Source organism: Semicossyphus pulcher, unplaced genomic scaffold, assembly GCF_022749685.1.
Source record: "Semicossyphus pulcher isolate SPU_LCO1_2020_fin unplaced genomic scaffold, fSemPul1.0.p SCAF_17, whole genome shotgun sequence".
NCBI classification, from domain to species: Eukaryota; Metazoa; Chordata; class Actinopteri; order Labriformes; family Labridae; genus Semicossyphus; species Semicossyphus pulcher.
Window position 1 is genome coordinate 6,302,933 of NW_027211681.1, and position 17,740 is coordinate 6,320,672.

General features: G+C 41.5%; 1 protein-coding gene across 1 annotated transcript in view; it reads left to right on the forward strand.

Annotated features, from left to right (window-relative positions):
• helz (helicase with zinc finger) overlaps positions 1-17,740 on the forward strand; it is a 55,157-nt gene that overhangs the window by 5,827 nt on the left and 31,590 nt on the right. The window contains exons 2-16 of the mRNA XM_069665355.1: positions 2,293-2,538; positions 2,948-2,984; positions 3,411-3,535; positions 5,463-5,519; positions 5,852-5,900; positions 6,074-6,149; positions 6,910-7,108; positions 7,729-7,836; positions 8,017-8,158; positions 8,703-8,858; positions 9,152-9,422; positions 11,527-11,653; positions 11,773-11,985; positions 13,448-13,578; positions 16,610-16,789. Coding sequence (XP_069521456.1) covers positions 2,311-2,538; positions 2,948-2,984; positions 3,411-3,535; positions 5,463-5,519; positions 5,852-5,900; positions 6,074-6,149; positions 6,910-7,108; positions 7,729-7,836; positions 8,017-8,158; positions 8,703-8,858; positions 9,152-9,422; positions 11,527-11,653; positions 11,773-11,985; positions 13,448-13,578; positions 16,610-16,789 — 2,099 coding nt within the window. The 5' untranslated portion in view covers positions 2,293-2,310. The remainder of the gene's footprint in view (positions 1-2,292; positions 2,539-2,947; positions 2,985-3,410; positions 3,536-5,462; positions 5,520-5,851; positions 5,901-6,073; positions 6,150-6,909; positions 7,109-7,728; positions 7,837-8,016; positions 8,159-8,702; positions 8,859-9,151; positions 9,423-11,526; positions 11,654-11,772; positions 11,986-13,447; positions 13,579-16,609; positions 16,790-17,740) is intronic.

A 17,740-nucleotide genomic window follows, 5' to 3' on the forward strand; every position in this document is an offset into this window, starting at 1 on the left:
AGAACAACCACATGAAGACATGACTTTTGAAGAGCAGACATCCACAGTGCATGCAGCCTCCCACAGAACAGCGTTTCTTTAGGGTAGAGGTTAGGGCTGTTTCTAAGAGCTCAAGATGAAGTAAGTCAGATGGCTTGTTTTGGCTCACCAACAGTCTAAAAGCCAAAGATATTTATATTTTAAACTATATAAGGCAGGGTATGGCTGCAAATTGTCCCGTAGAAAATAGCCTACTATTGGATGGTGTGAGAGAGAGTTGTTATATGTTAGAGCAAGTAAAGGCCTCCAAAGGTTCCACAAGAAATTCCCTTTTCAAACGATAGTGTAATTTATCATGTTGGCAGTCATTCTTCTCGTGACAGATTCTTCACATCTTGTTTCTAAATGATCCCGAGTGACTCCAAAGAAGTGTTGACTCAGTATGACGGATATGTGACGTCTTTCAGTTTGACTCATTTAGCGACATTTTTAGGCCTTAAAGTGTCAATGAAACTTCATTGAATGGTGGCATTTGGTTGGCCGTAACAATGAAAATTATAACATGCCTCCATTTTGACTTGCATTGCGGGTGAAGTCATGTTGTGCCCTTGCAAACATAGAGAGATGTCTTTCATATGATCTTTTGTTCTGCTGTTAATTCATATTATTTTGGAGTGTATGAAAGGTGTTTGGCCGTCAGCTGAATAACTTTTTGACATTTAAAACTGGGAAGTATCAACAAATGATCCTTTTATTCCCAAGATAGAAATACTGAACTGAAGCCATCTCTCTTTTTTTTTTTTTCCAATCTTCCCTTCAATGCTTCACTCTGTCTGCGCTGCGGGAAAATGTGGAAATTACAAGTTAATATGAGTTAATTTCCTGTAATTCCACCTTGGAGCGCTGTTGGAAGGGTTTGCTGGGAGTGGTCTTGAGATAGAGGCATTAAAATAGTTTTGTCTTTTTATTGGGTCATTAAAGTTCCCAAAAAAACACAGCGTATTTTGCATTTAGGTTTCAGGAATATGCAAAATGTCGGCAGAAACTTGGTCCTTGCATGTCATGGCTAAGTTTGAAATAAATCAAACAAATGAGGTTTGTTCTCCAATAGATATCTGTAGGCGTATCGTGGTGGTTTCATTTTTTTAGATTGTCTAACCAGATAGGTTCTTACAAATAGTCAGTGTAATGGTCGCAAAGTTTGACCTATTTATGTGTCCACTCTCGGGCTAGAAGCTAACATACACCCAGTGAGCATGCTTGAATAACTAGAAACAAACTGCCCTGATACACACTGCACAGAGCGATGGATAGAGCACAGGATACTGTAAAAACTACTGTGATGATTACTGTGGTGTTGATAGGTTTTCAGCTTAGTGGGTCCTTAAGGGTACCCACTTTTTAGGGGTTTTTACACTGCCAGTTCAAGGTGGGATTATTACGCCTCTGTTAGGTTCTGTCTTCTATGTATAACGCACGGAGGCGTAGGCCTAATGGTTGGGCGATGTCCTTCCACCTCTGAGGCGGCGTCGGAGGTAGTAACATGGGCGAAACGGCGTCTGTGTAAACTGCAGAGCCAGCAGGGTGGAAGCACGCGCTGTTTGTTTACACCTTGTGCAAGTGCTTCCACATGCAGGAACGCTATTTAAAAACACACACTGGGGCGGCGTTACGCCAGAGTTGCTTGGTCCAATGTAGAATGACAAAGATGGCTTGAGGACGGAGCTTCGCTACAGCGCTGAGGCAGAAGCGGTGTAAAAAAGGCTTATGAGTTTATGTATGTATTTTGTAGGGATGCACGATATTATCGGCACGTTATCAGTATCTGCAGATTATGGCTTGAAAATGACATATCAGCATCAGATATGTCATTTTCTGCCGATATTTTCTGCTGAGAAAACAACATTTTAATTCTGCCTAATTGCTCGATGATTCCCTAAAAAAGCTTGACGTGATGCTACGACAATAACTCGGTGCGAGTGTGCACCACACTGCATGCACCACGCGTCTTCTGTCAAGCGTGAAGAAGGGTGCAAGATGTCTGCGGTATGGCAGTTTTTGGCCACTACAAGAGTAGGCATGATATCAATTCCACTACAGGGGAGACTTCATGTTCTCTGCAGTTAGATGGAAAAAAAACATCTGCCTAATATATCGGTATCACGTTAGTGAGCTGTGCTCCTCAAGGGCTACCAGCAGCATCTTTTAAGGCAGATTTTTTTCTTAAATATTTCCCCTTTATGTGAACTGCATACATACTCACAGGAAAATAGTGGCTGAACGTCTTTCTTCTTGTCTTTCTTCCCTATTCAGAAGTTTTGTCCCTGAGTCATGGCGGACAGGAGAGCGGAGAAGTCATGTGAAGAAGCTAGCAGATCGTTAACCAGGCGGGAGTACGAGGCGGCAGTCAGCCATAGCACGGACGCCCTGGTGGTCCTCGCGCCCCAAGCCCAATCATCCGTTGCCCCTGTCCCGCCGAGCCCTACATCCCTTGTCGCTGCCACCGGACCCCTCCGCAGCCGAGTCCTACTCTACAGAATCGCTGCTTTCCTGCAGCTGGTGAGGACATTTTCTTTCCACCTCAGCTCTTGCTTTGTGCCCCCCAAATTTTCTCTGTTTTATCCCTAAATCAATACTTAGTTGACATAGGCTTTAAACCCACTGCTGTTCTTCTAGTCACTGGGTGAATTAACATGAAGAGAAGGTTAAAAATGATAACAATGAACCGTTCTTTCTTACTCCATGGTGCTGTCATGTTATCTTCCCAGAGCACTTAAATTACACCAGTAACTTAGGCCCTTAGATTATGGAAGCTGCTTAAATCCTTTAATGATAGTGTGAGGGACTCCGCTTTGAGGCAAAGATAGCCATTCTTAGAGCTTTCGTCAGACTCTGACCCTCACACACACAAAGTATTCCCATTTGTTATGGCTACCACTGTTCTACTGTTTTCTCCTTCTGCCAACAGAAAAACTATGATGAAGCAGATGAAGACTGCAAACATGGTGAGTAGCAATTCAAATTGGAACCGTCTGCAGAGTCTGTATACAGTTGTCTGTTTTGTTTTGCAGCTGCTAGGTTCCACCATGCCTTCGTCTCAGGGTGGCTGGGCTTTTTTCTTTTCAGAATCCAGGATGTTATTTGTGTCTAATAAAGTCACAGTTCAAAAATAAAAATTGTTTGGATCTGTCATTTGACTTTTTTTGGACAAAAGGCCGGTAATATGTATAGACAAACTTAAGGTCTGTGTATTCATTGACGTGGTTAGCCTGAGCGTACGATCTTTGAAGTGTTCACGCATTGTTAAACTACCACTATGTTCAAGAGAGAGACTTTTAAACAACTTGTTTATATATTAGAAGAAACCCAACTGAGTGTACTGCATTAATTCTCTTGTACCTGTTCCCTCTGTATCCTTTACCCTCTCCTAGTCCTGGCAGAGGAGATGGCCAGGGGAGACGGGTCGCTACAGGCCAGCCTGCGCTTCATGCATTTGGATGGCAGCCTGCAGGAGGTGGTCAGCATCCTCTCGAAAGCATTGTACGGAGAGCAAATGGTAAGATGAATGGACAATGAATACGATTTAAGAATCTCGCATAACATTTTCAAGACGTTGGAGGGATCGAAAGATTGATAGTTAATGAACACAAATGACTCCTGCAGTGATCTGAGATGCTTCAGTTATATCAAATACAGTTGGTCTAATGACTAAATTAGCAATGTTGCAGACCACCATACAGTAATAAATAAAGTAAACATTTCATGAAAAGAGGAAAAATTAGGAGTTGATAAGAAGTAATGTAAGAAACATGTTCTACAGGGTTAAAGCTTGGATTGAAAAGGAACCTCAAAAAATTAACGTCTAAGATACAGTTTGGTGCTGGAGTGCTCTAACTATGACTTCTTGTTACCTCCTGGAGGGTCACTCTTCATTTGTGTTTTCTCCTGTCTGATTTCTCCCTCCCTTTGCTAATCCTAATCGCTGTCGTCACACGTAGTGCATTTTGCTGCCAGTGTGCCTCCTCCAGGTCCACTATTCTCTTGTTTGCAACCACTTCCTCTCATTGCAACACAATCAAACACACGCACTGAGTCAGACACAAGCACTTGTTCAAAGGTTGAAAGTGGCCCTAAGGTTGGCAAGTTGGGACAGTCCTGATTGCTTGGCAGGCCTCTGTCCACCTCTCTCCCCCCATCCTTCTCTCTCTGATAGGGATGGGTCATGGATTTCAAATATTCGAATCGTCATTTATTTATCAAAAAGTTCATGCGAATATTGTCTCATCTTATCTTAAAAATATATTTTTTCCATCATTTTTACCGGGGCCTGGTTGTAATGCGGTAGTGACACCAGGCGGTGGCTGTAACGCATCCGAAAGTTGTTTGGTAACCGCCATTAAATGACAAGAGACGAAGAAAGCGTTAGTGCCAGGTGCCGCTGAAAGGGGTGTGGTGCTGTGAGATTCAGGACAGAGACTTCAGCAGCCATCAAAGAGTTCAGTGTCGACCTCCTTCGTTAAAAGTAAAGAAATGAGGAAAGAGAGTGCGAACTTTTCCAGGTGAAAAATTCAAGTAATAGTCAAATAGTTCCCTGTGAATATCGGAGATTATTTTTGCTTGAAATGCCCATCCCTACTCTCTGACGTACAGAAAACATTTCTTACAAAGATCCTCCTCCTCCTCCTCCTCCTCCTCCTCCTCCTCCTCCTCCTCCTCCTCCTCTGACTGCCTCGCCGCCTTTTTTACTCCCACTTTCTCATGCATCATTTGAAGCCTCCCATTCTCAGTGTTCCCTCAACTCCTCCTTACCCTCCCGTTCTTTGCTATGTCAAATGTCGACCTTGGTTTTGTAAAGCTGCATTTGGAATCAGATTTTGTCATTTCTAAACCTTTTCGCTCTTCAGTGGACTCTTGAGTACAACACATGCTGTTGAGAATCAGCAGAGGAGGAAGAAAACACTTGGTTAAATTGCTACTTTGTTTCTGCTGTGTGGTGCTGGCATTCCTCACTCACTGTAGTTAAGCTGCCCTGTGTCCTGCATGTGTGATGTCTCTCTAAAAACACACCTTTAAGGATGTGTCCAACTACCAACTTTATTTCTTAGATTTATTCAGTCAGTGAGTGACACTTTATTTAAGATTACCGAGCTTGTTCTAAATGTACATCACAGCAATCAGTTGACACAAAACAGATATCGGTGTGTGGTTTAAACACAACACTAGAGAAGCTCTGTTTGGATCAGTACTGTAAAAGGTGACACAGGTGCTCATTGGAGTCGGGTCAGTAGTCTATGAATAATGGGCCGTGTTGTTGCTTAAAAACATTCACAAGTGTAAAAATCTTAATGTTATTAAAAACTGCCAGGGTCTTCACACACTCGCCAACATTTAACAGTTTGTTCCAAAAGCGCTGGGTTTATAAACATGCACTGAATGTCCTACTTGCTTTATATTAATGAAGGTCTTTTTTTCTTCCTTCACAGAATGGCATTGTTGCAAAAGACATGAGCAGATTAAAAAGACTCTTCTCAGAAATAGAGGTAAGTGCCTCTGCTTACTGGGCTGCAAACATCACTGTTTTCTTTCTGTCCTCCTCTGTCCATGCCTTTTGGTGCCTGTTGGTTTTACAGACGATGGTTTAAGGCTTACAGGCGGGAGCCATAAAGATGACTAATGGCCTAATTCCAACGCTAACTTAATTATCCTGTGCTCCTCTGCTTGGCTTGTAGCTATTGTGGATTTATTACTCATTCGACTGCAATAAGTCTAGTGGCCACACTGCTTGTTGTTTGCCCCTGTTAATAGTGACAAACTAGTAATAATCTTTCGTGCCCCCACCTCCACCCATTAACCCCATCTCTGTGTCTGACAGGCTATAAACGGGAAGATGGCACCAGAATACACAGATGACCAGGAGGAAGGTGAGGAAATCTGTAGCACTATACCTTTTCAATACTTCAATACCAAAATTCTCGTGTATTAAAGAACAGGTTGGGTTTATACTAAAGGGTTAAAGCTAAATGGAGCCTGTCTTACATTCATTTGGAGGACTGTCTCAGTGTCATATTAACTGCTTTGCTGTGTGTATTGACAGAGGTCCAAGATGGCTGGCAGTTCCGGCCTCCTCCCCGAGGAGTCACCAGCAGTGAGGAGTATACCCTCTGTAAAAGGTAATGTTACCCGTTTGGTAATTTACACACGGCTGTTTGAAGCCGAACATTGTGGAGGAGAAGTAGAAATGCCATGTCTGCTGTTCTAGTTGTAATAGCTGTATTGGCAGGCATTATAGTGACTAATATAGCTTTCAGGAAGTAATAACAGGGTCCAGTTACACTGAATGCTATTTAATCATGATTTATGGTAGTTAACTGCCATATATTGTAATTTGATTCATCATTACACGTAAAGGATTCCCTTTACAAAGAGTAGTAAACATCCTGGATCTGTGTGTGGAGGGATACTAACATATCTGTAGCTTAAGACGCACATCTGTGTACCGTCCCACTGTAGCACCACCTGCACCTTTTACTGCAGTCCCAGATGGACGGTTGTGTTGGTCTGCTGCTATTTCAAAGTTGTATTTGCTTTTATTAAATACATAATATTCTCAAATCAGCTATCTACTGCCTACGAAATGGAGAATTTTTAGTTTCTGATTGGGTCAAATGCTGTATTTAAGGATCTGTGGGAAAAAAACACATGAATCCAGTTTTAGCTTAAAATTAACTGACCCATTATCAGCATGAATAATTGTAGAAATGCAGCAAACTGTAATGCTAGAAAAGCTAACTAGCAAATGTATTGTATTCTTCAAGATTTCATGATGTAAAACAAGTAGTTGATATTGTCATCGGTATTTTTTTATGTGGAGTAAATGCTTTATTAAGTACTTTAAGCACCAGTTCATCACACAGTTCCTCTTCTCTGCAGGTACTTGGAGCAGGGTCTTTGTCGGTACGGGGCCCAGTGTACGTCAGCCCACTCGCAGGAGGAGCTGATGGAATGGCAGAAGCGCTACGCGTCACGCCTCATCCGCCTCAAGCAGCAGCAGGAGAGCAAACACTTCACGGAGAACTACATGGAGACGCTGATAGAGAAGTGGATGAACTCCCTCTCCCCAGAGAGAGTGGTGAGTGCAAGACAGCCAGAGAGCGATTCGGTGGAGAGAAAACAGCCAAAATACTGCACCGAGACGAGTGTTTACTTCCTGGAACCGCCACCTGAAGTGTTTGGAGAGGCCTTGAATGAAATCAGGACACAGTAGCAAACTTTTACAACCCCCCATCCCCACCACCACCTCCAAACATTTCCCTGCTTCTGCTGATGCATCATTTTATAACTTAAAGTATTGAACAGCAGAATTTTATTGTAATATCCTGTATATGCACAGCAGGAACAAAAGAGCCATACCCCAGTCAGGGCTCTATCAACGTTTTTTTGGGCACTAAATCAGTTTATGTAATCAATGCAGCTCGGTTGACCAGACAAACAGACTGAATTAACCAATACTTTTACATTTCCTTGAGTCTGACATTAAAGGAGACACAATCATAAGCCTCTGTTAACATCTGTAGGCGGCTCTTGACTGCTGTGTGGTGAACAGTGATACAGATTTTTCCAGAGGATGTTTCAATTTATATTTTGTTTAACCTTGAACTTTATTCTTGTTAAAAAGTGGACTACTTTACCTTTGCTAAAAAGATTTCTGTATATATTTTACTCTAAGCATGTTTGTGTTTTCTCTTCCAGCTTAGTGACTATTTAGATGGAGTGAATGTAGAAACCAGCTCCAGCCTCTCTGTAACCGTCACTTCCAAAAAGTCCGCCCACTCCTGGACCTTCTCCTTGTTGTGCAAGGTAGGATGACATGTTGAATCCTTAGCATGTATGTATTCCAATGTTTCAGATCTTTTGTCAGTATGGCTCAAGAAAATCAAAGTATCCTCAGCTGCACACTTGTCATTACGAGTGGTTTCTAAAGATCTTTTGTTAATGTGAATGTTCTGATTATCTTCTTATCTCTTTCTCGTTGACTAGCCTGCTAGAAAGCTGTTCCGAATCGCCCTGCTCTACGATGCCCACCGGCCACACTTCTTCATCACAGGTGTGGCAGCAGGGGACCGGCTACAAGCCCTCCCCAAAGGCTGCCAAGAGTGGACCCCAGGAGAGGAGGCAGCAGGTATGTCATATATCAATATTCCCTGAGCAGACATTGATCTCCCGTTTATAAAGTTATGCCCTCCCTCTCTCCATCATTTCCTGTTTTCACACCTCTCTGTTACTGAACTGGATCATGTGACAGTGATGGACATTTGTGGATGCTTTAAAGTTAAAATTGTTTTGACTTTTCTGTATGACCTTAATAGTTTTTCTCCCAGAGCTTGTTCTATATACGCCGAACGGACTTGTTTTACTTGTACCATAAATTGTAATGTTCAGTGTGGCTCACATCCCAGGCAAGGCTTTAAAATGTCATCATAAAAGCCTCTTAATATCACTTTAATCTTAATATCTTTACATCCCAATTGTTTTTTAGTGATATATCTTAAATTTATCTTAAGTTTTTAACTACATCTGTTTGATTTGTTTGTTTGCAAGCAAGTGGAAATTGCAAGCTTTGTTTCCTTTTGCGTAATTAGTGATTTATGAAAATCATTTTTCTTTTGTTTCGCTAATTTTGGCATTTCTAAGCACATTTATAACACTGTTTTGTGTTCTGACAGTGGCAGTAGACAATGGCCTGGACCACTGTATCTACAAGGTGGCAGTGGGCTTCAGCACAGAGATCTTTGGCACCTTCAGACAGACCGTTGTTTTTGACTTCGGCTCTGAACCTGTGCTGATGCAGCGGATCATGGTGGATGCTGCCTCTATTGAAGGTATGCTAAAAGCAAGGTCATAAATAGGTCTTGAAAAGTTTTGTCAACTTGTATAAAGTTATCTAAAAAAGGCTTTTATAATTTCAAAATTAGATTTATTTAGGACTCTGTTACACTGTTTATTCAGAGGAGTTTTACATAACTCATAAGTTTTAGATTGTTTGGATGGGAATGGGGGTTTGTAGCTTTTAAAAAAATTAAAAAGATACACATTTTATGTCTAGATAGAAGTTGGTTAAACAGGCATATGTATCAACGAAGGTTTCAACACCTGCCTTGTCCTCTCTCCTCAGACCTCGAACACCTGATGGCAGCCAGGCAGCAGCTCTTGATGACCGCAAAGCGCTGGGACTCCTCCTGTAAGACCATCGTAGAGTTTGTTCCCAATGAAACAATGGCCGATCTGGAGCGCAGCCTCCTCTCCCGCTATCAGATCCCTCTGTCGGCCGACCAGCTCTTCACCCAGTCGGTCCTGGACAAGACTCTTACCAAAGACAACTACCAGGCCCGACTGCACGACCTGCTCTACATCGAAGAGATCGCACAGTATAAGGAAGTCAGCAAGTGAGTAAACACGTTTATATGGTTAATGGGGTTGAAAATACATTATTTCATCAAGTGTATAAATTCTGAGCTGAACAATAAAGCTTTAACGACACAGATTGATATTAAGGATTTTAGGACACCATAAAGTAATTTGTATTATATAAACATCATTTTTTAATCTGCTTTTTTAGAATGATTAATTATTGCTACTTGACATTTACCAATATGGATCCTGTCAGTGGTGTAAATATTTAGTGTTAGATTTCGAACCACCACAAGGTGTCAGACTCAGCCTTCATTGGGAGTTTTGCTTTGTATGTGTGAGAGAGTGAGAGAGAGAGACAGCGAGAGTATCTCACACACAGCTTGATTCACAGTTCCAGTACTATTTAATAACATGTGTCTGAGGTGATTTCTTAGAGGAGGGGAGGAAAACAGTGTTTTTTTTCCTGCACATGAGACAATTTGCCTTTTTTAAAAAGAAGAAACTCCCACATACTGCTCCTTCTCTGTTTAACCAAGTGATCACAGCAATCACAGTAAATGCTTAATCCTACATTCAATGATATAAGTACAGTGGACCCTCCCCCACTGCTTTAGACATCTCCGTTTTACCCTTTACGCTTAGTTAGATCTTGTCACATCATGGCTCACTCTGTCAATTTACATGGTAAGGGATTAAATGATGGATTCCTTTCTGGTATTACCCGCAGTGTGAAATGTTCTTAAAATCTACTGCATATGATATGCATATGAATAATCTCTCACCTATTAAAGCATCCATGTTCAGGCAGGTTCTAATGCTTTTTATGGCTGATTGAGTTTCAGGAGGAGATTTATGGTGTGTGTTCCCTTCATGGGATCTGCAAATGTCATACACATTAAATAAAACCTAAAACTTCAAAAGAAATATCTGTCAGATTATCTTTCTGAACGACATCACACTAAATTTAGCTTTTGCTTGATGTGTCAGGATAAAGAAGGATACCTGATCTGACTTATAGAGAACCAAAGGTGCCTTGCCCTTGGTCCAAATGTTACCCCCTCTATACCCAAAGGGCGGATGCAAAACCATAAGAACCCTCGAGAGCCCCTTTGGTTATGCAAACAGATACAGCATGTGTTAACTTATCTGTGTTTGTCAGTCATCCATCAGAGTTCATCACCAATATTGCTTCCTATTTCATCATTTCAGATCCAGCAGACCCAGAGAGGCAATCTTTAAACAATCCGGAAATTAATAAATATTTTTCAAAAACTGCTTCAATTTTCAACTAAATATGTTCGTATTATGAAGTGCTTGTTTTTCTCTCAAGGACCAACATATGAACAGCATTATTTGGCTGTTTTTTCTATAGTTAATTTATGATGTTTTGTTATGGGACCTTGCATTTTGAAGAATTTCTAAGGCTTTTATAAAATGTCTTTAGTGTTTTGTCTTTGGAACTTATTTTACCAATATATTTGGTTTGTCTTTGTCCTTACAGTGGCGAATACACAGTCCTTCATCTTTAAGTCTCAGAAGTTCTATCCAAATCTATGCACTCTAACAATGTAGAAAAACAACAACAACAACCTTATGTAGCTGATTTTTAATTTTGCATTATCTGTTAATGTTATGCAGGTCATTATGGGCCCACTATTGTGATTCAAAGCTCAAAGAATGTTCAGAGGCTTAAAGCATGCATGCACAATATACTTGGAAATGTTATCGTGCATTCAAGTGTGTGTAGCTGGAGTTGGTACAGGGCTTGTTGTGCTCATGGTCAATCACATTGACTCTTTTAAAGCATTAAAAAGTTGCTCTTCTGCCACTCTAATACATAAACATTTGGCGTATTAAATGAAGAACTCACGGCAGCTTCTCCTTAGAGCTATGCTGTCCCAAGTGTGAAATTACAGCAAGTTCGGGATGAATATGTGGCAAAAGGCTAAAGTGTTGGAAAGAAGAGTTCCAGGGTTTAAAGCTGCAGTAAAGGCAGGATACAGTCAAAAGAGAACCAAGTAATATTGGCACTTTTTTATTGAAAACGCATAACCAAATAGTGTTGTGATTGCTAGAATTGTTTTTGTACTGATCTTCTTCAGCAGCATAACCACATGTCCTTTTTTGTCCCTGCAGGTTTAACATCAAAGTGAACCTGCAGCTCGTCACCAGCTTTATGCTGACCGGCATCTCTGTTGGAGCCAAGTATGCCCAGAATGGACAGCTCTTTGCACGCTTCAAACTCACTGAAACACTTTCGGAGGTGACTGGATTTGTGGCCTTGGCAAATGCAATAAACATGCAACATTTGTGGTAACATAAAGCCCAGTTGTGCTTGGAAGCTCTCCTGAAGTTGTCTTTTTTTTTTTTTTACTTCTACAGGACACTCTGGCCGGGCGGCTAGTGATGACCAAGGTTAATTCAGTTCTGCTGCTGCCATTGGGGCGTGAGGGCATGTGCGGCCACCCGCCACCTGGGGTCAAAGAGCGCGTTTACGAGGCTGTGATCGAGGAGAAGACCAAGGACTACATCTTTCTGAGGATCTGCAAGGAATGCTGCGATGAGCTGGGGCTAATCCCTGACAGAGAAATACAGGTGAGGCTGCACCAAGGTAGAAGCATGAGGCATCTCTGTCAAGCTGTAACCAACAGACGTTAAATTTGACTTAGTTAGCATCCGACTCAGGGTTTAATCTATCCACATGTTTGGTCTTTGAGGTTTTAACATAACAGAAAATGACCATCTTTCTAGGAAAACATTTCTCCTCATCCGTCAGTAAGTTCTCAGGTTTTCTGGTTCTGAGAAATCTGCCTTTTATTGAATGACCCTACCTTCAGCAGCTCAGCTTGATGTTTTTTCTCCCCTCCAGCCTGAAAGTGTGCGCACGAAGCAAAGCGCTGTGTTAACAGTTATCAAAACAACCCCTCGCCCAATCACTGAGGGAACATAATCTTCTTATTCTTCTGCTCACACTGCTCCTGCCTGCTTACGTGCTACAATTTCATTTCCCTATCTCCTCCGTGGGTTCAAACAGTACTCCACTCACTCTCAGCCCCCAACTTTCAGGCTCTTCTCGCTCTTGCATATCTCATCCTTTCCTGCTCGTTTCATTCATTCTTTATTTCACTCTCTCGCTTTGTCTTTCTTCTGCACTTCCCTTCTTACTGAGTTCACTGTTCTTTTTTACATCTCATTCATTCTCTCTGTCTCCTTCAGATTGCCACACTGTTATCCTGAAGTCATTGCATATTTTACAGTTCACCTTTTTCTGTCTGTTTGATGACAAGGCTTTAAGCTGTGGAAACAAAATCTTAGAAAATGCAAAAAAATGGTATTAAGTAAGGGATTAAATATAAATGTAAATGGCCCCTGGTTCCCTAAGATATCAAGGTAAAAGTAGATAACTGTTCAACCTATTCAGGCCAGCGCTAACTAACCTTGTTCGACAGACACTGTGGTGTGGGATGTTGCATGGGGTATTGTCCTCCCCAGTCTCCTAGTCCCTCTCACTGGGAAGAACATCCATACATTGATTTTGACACCAACTTGATTCATTATATGGACGCTAGTGGTGAAAAGATGAAAGCACCTACTGTCTGCCTAATTGTTTTGAGGATGTTTTTCTATTGGTGGTGGACACACATCGTAACGCCTACTGAATAAAAAAATGTTCATGATTTGTCTTCATTTTAAGTCTGGAGGCAAGTCAAGATCTCCAGTTAGCTGGCAATATTGAGCTGTTAACTGGTTGGTTAAGAAAATACACTTAATATTTTAAATCTGTTTACAGTTATGGGACACCAATTACATGTGATGTAATGTTTTTTCATGTATTTCATTAATAAACAGAACTTCATCAAAGACAATCTTCAGCTCAAGTTGTAAACTAAAAAATGCATAATTACCGTTTGATCCAGATTTATGCAACCCTTTTATTTCACAGCTATTGCAATGTTGTTAACAAAGACTTGTTGGCCTGTAGACAGATATAAGAGTGTAGATAAACTGTGTTTTGGATTGATCGCTCACTAAGCTCTCTGTGATGCCTCTGCATCAGGTGGAGCTCCAGTTCCAGCTGAACAGACTGCCACTCTGCGAGATGCATTATGCCCTGGACCGCATCAAAGATAACACCATCCTCTTTCCTGATGTGGGTCTTATCCCCACCATCCCATGGAGCCCCAACAGGTGTGTATTCCACCATGCGCACAATCAAATGCACAGTGAACACGCAGCCGTCAATACTTCTTTAACCTCCTCTGGTCACAGTGTGTCGCTCGTTGATTCATTTGGAGCTCTCGGGCACACTGTTCACTGTAACTAATTGAAAACAGGTCAAAAACAATTAAATTCATGATGTCAGGAAAAAGGAAATTTCACTTTGCACACATGGTAGATTGATTCGAAAAAGGAAACATCTTTCACGTTGCAGATGAACAGTCCTTGCATATATCTGATATTAAAGTGGCAGTGAGGGAAGACGTTTGCACGCTCACATGTTCATGCGAAGAAAAAACTCCTAATCCTTAACAAAGTTATTATACAGAAAATTCCTCTCATGCCTGCACATCAGATCAGCTTGACAAATACCCTGACAGAGGGGGGGGGGGACACCACATCAATTCGAGAGTTGACCGAATATCCCCCACCTTGCTGACTTGGCGGCTATTCTGTAACGCTGGCAGCTTCTTGCAGCTTTGTATTATCTCTCTCTGAAGTTGGACAGGTGAGGGGAGCGAGGCACTAATCTTTATTGACTAGAGCCAAATATAATCCCCTGTGTTATTCAAGGCTGCTGCTTTATCTCGGCTCAAGATTGTGATTGATGTGGACTTTTGTTTTAATTGGAATTTGGATAAGTGTAGGTGTTTCATTAACTGTGGGCCAAAAAGTGAAGTTAAAGCACAAAGTTTCTTCATGGCGGTTGTTTGATTATCTTCCTGTAAACTGAAGTGGTGATGTTGTAAAGCTGTTTTCATACAGATGCACACTTGAGTATCTTGACCTTTTTGTATTCTGAAATATTTTAGTGAATGAAGCATCACTTGTTGGTTTTGTGGTATGAGTTTGAGCTCTTAGCTGTAGCTATCTGTGCTATGTCAATAGTGTTTTTGAAGTTGATCTAGATCAGTGATGGGAAATAAGCACACACAGTGACAGATCAAAAGCTAATCTTCAAAGTACTGATTCCCTTTCAGTCGTTTCACTCGGTACAAGACACATAGTAAGGGGGTGATATCTCCTACTACCATGGTTCTCAACTGGTGGGTTGGGACCCAAAAGTGGGTCGCAGAGCTATTTTTAGTGGGTCGCGGATGTGTGCTTAAAAAAAAAAAAAGTTGTGGCAAAAAGTCTATGCTGCGCTTTTATTTTGAGGGACATGGGTTTCCTGTGACGTGGGTGCAGTAGAAGGGAAGTTTATTCACATCCCATGTATCCACTGATTGGGTAATCCCAGCTACAATTAGATTTACATTCTTGAAACGTGATGAGCTCTACAGTAGTTGCATTTACGTTCCCCTTTTTAATTCTGTGGCTGCTAATTAAATGATTTGTAGAGGGAATATTTTCCTCGCACTGCTACCTGCTGGTCAGGTAGCCGCCTCAGGTCCAAACTGCATCATTTTTAATTAAATAAATTTTAGTGATTGGGAAATTTGGGTCGTTATGGAGGTGGTGGTGTGTCCTGAGGCTAGACCAGTTGAGACCCACTGCCCTACAATATCGTTCCTCTCCTTCAGAGAACAGAAGTTATACTCATAACATTTCCTTCCCTTTCAGTCGTTTCACTCGCTACAATTGATATAGTAAGGGCGCGATATCCCCTACTATATGTATTGTACCTCATTCCTCTCCTTCAGGGAACATAAGTTATAGTCATAACATTTCGTTATCAACCTATATAGATGTTTAATGGTCATTTTTTGCTATGATTAAAAGTCTTAATCAAGTGAAATTTTTAACATTAAAGCAAACACAGCATCTACACGTTACCTGTATGATGGTAATGTGTAAATTCGCCTGCATTTGCATCCAAAGAAATAGATGCACTTGCACTTTTGAATGAAAAACCTTAATAAGCCAGATGTGGTTATTTAGACAGACTGTCATAAATAAGCTGCTATGCCTCTCACTCAAGTCAGTGCCTAAGAATTTCAGATGTCTTAATTAGTCATGTTTAGGTAAAGTTGTCACCCAGACTAAGTGTAACATCAGCTGGAAATGACTCATTTTTCAATTAATAAACATGTTAGATAGATGTTAGAAACATCAGAACAAACTGCTACCAGCATTGACCCATTACTCTTAGGCCTGAATGCCAAAACACAGTATGTTAATCTTGAGTTCAGAGAAGCTTGATTTGTTGATCTCATCCTTGATTGCATTTGAGGAGAGTTTATTTTCTCATCTACCACCTCTGTAAACACACACAAACACATATTAACACACACACTCTGCAACACTGAGATTTCTCTCAGCCCCCCAACTATGTCTCAGTTGGAGCTCAATCAATTGGTGTTGGTGGATTCACAGCCTTAGAGGATGCTGTCTTGGTAATGAGGACAGTGATGCTAGGAGACAAACGGAGCATACAAACAACACATGTATGATAACCCACACTTTCAAGAGTTTGTGTTTGAAATTACATCTGTGCTTCCATTCCTCCCACACATCTGTGTAGCTTTAAAACACATGCATCCGCCTCTTTGTGTTAGTTTATGTCCCGTTTTATGTTTATGGTGGGAAGGTCTGCCTGTTGCACTTTAATGTGGAAATGCGTTGGCATCCTTTTCTGTATCTCCTCTGTCATGACTTTTTTCTAATGAAAACAAAAGTGGGAGTTGGTTTCATCTTAGCCAATAAATGTGAAACTCAGCTAAAACTTAAAGCTACAGGCATGTCTTTCTTAATAAATACTGTCCACAAATATCAGACATGCTGACTGAGTGAAATTATTTTGTTCAACCTCTGTTGTGTCCCCATTCTTCAGCCTCTCGTCTCTCTTTCACATCATGTTTCCTACATTATCTCTCCTCCCCTCTTTCCTATTGGTCCAGCCACAGCTCCATCCATTCTCATTTTATCTCTGTTTAACTGAAGTCAATTCAATTAACGCAGCATTGCTCCGCGTCTCATAAAAAAACATAATTCTGTGGGTTAATTAAAAGTTGATCTATTGTTTCCTATAATAATTTCCGCATCTCCCCTCCACCCTCAGGCAATGGGACGAGCAGCTGGATCCCCGTCTGAATGCCAAGCAGAAAGAGGCCATCCTGGCCATCACCACACCCGTTTCTATCCCCCTGCCCCCCATCCTCATCATTGGGCCCTACGGCACCGGCAAGACCTTCACCCTGGCACAGGCTGTCAAGCACATCCTCCGCCAGGAGCAGAGCAGGTCTGTTGTTGTTTCTTCTTGATTCAAGATGCGTTGCATAATTTTTAACCTCGATTGGCACCTTGGAGGAAATTTGCACCTCCTTTTAAAAACCTTCCTTAAAATCTCACGCCGTACTTTTACTAAAAAAAACCAAAACATAATTACCAATTAAAAAGACACTTTTTGAGGGCCTGCCTGTTTTGTTTTTTCATCTTCAGAAAAGGCATTATCTTTAAGAAGGCGTGGCAAAGATTTGGGTTTTCTTTATAAATATCTCAGGCCAAAATACTGTCACAATAACTCTAATAAGTCTCAATTCAGGGGCTTCATCCTTTAAGGGCCATATTTGAAGGCCGATTGCGTCCCACACTGGTGCATCGAAGGCTGTCCTATTTCAAAGGCTCCTTCAGATGCGGCTGACAAATGTGTCCTGCTTTTCCCGGGCCACAAAGGATCCATCGGGTGCATCCTTCACGGCCCAACATATCTCGAGATTCATTGCACGCTAATTCAAACAATATGGCAGACTTGACGGCCGAGGAATATGTTTTAAATGTAAAAGTTTTTGGTTTCAATTCAATCCAATAGCTAGCGGTACAAATGTTAAAAATAATGAGAGGGGCCTTAAAACAAATTATCTTTAAAACAAGACTAGGTCAAAACCTAGTATGTGGCTGACCACATCAGGTCAATGTGCTCTTTTGTGGGCAATGTGTTACAAGGACTGTCCTTATGAGGCCTATGACAACGTGTTTGAAAGCAGGTGCGCGCTGTGGACGTAGGTGAGGACACCGGAGGAGCAGCCCCGCCTACTCCAAGAACAAAGGATCCAGAGCCATATAGACAGAGAGTAGCGTCAGTGGAGGTCCAATATGCTCCATGATCTGCCATTGTGACGTTGCAACTCTCTCTCTCTCTCTCTCTATGGCTCTGAAAGTACCGTCACTCAGTCAGTTATTCAGTCACATA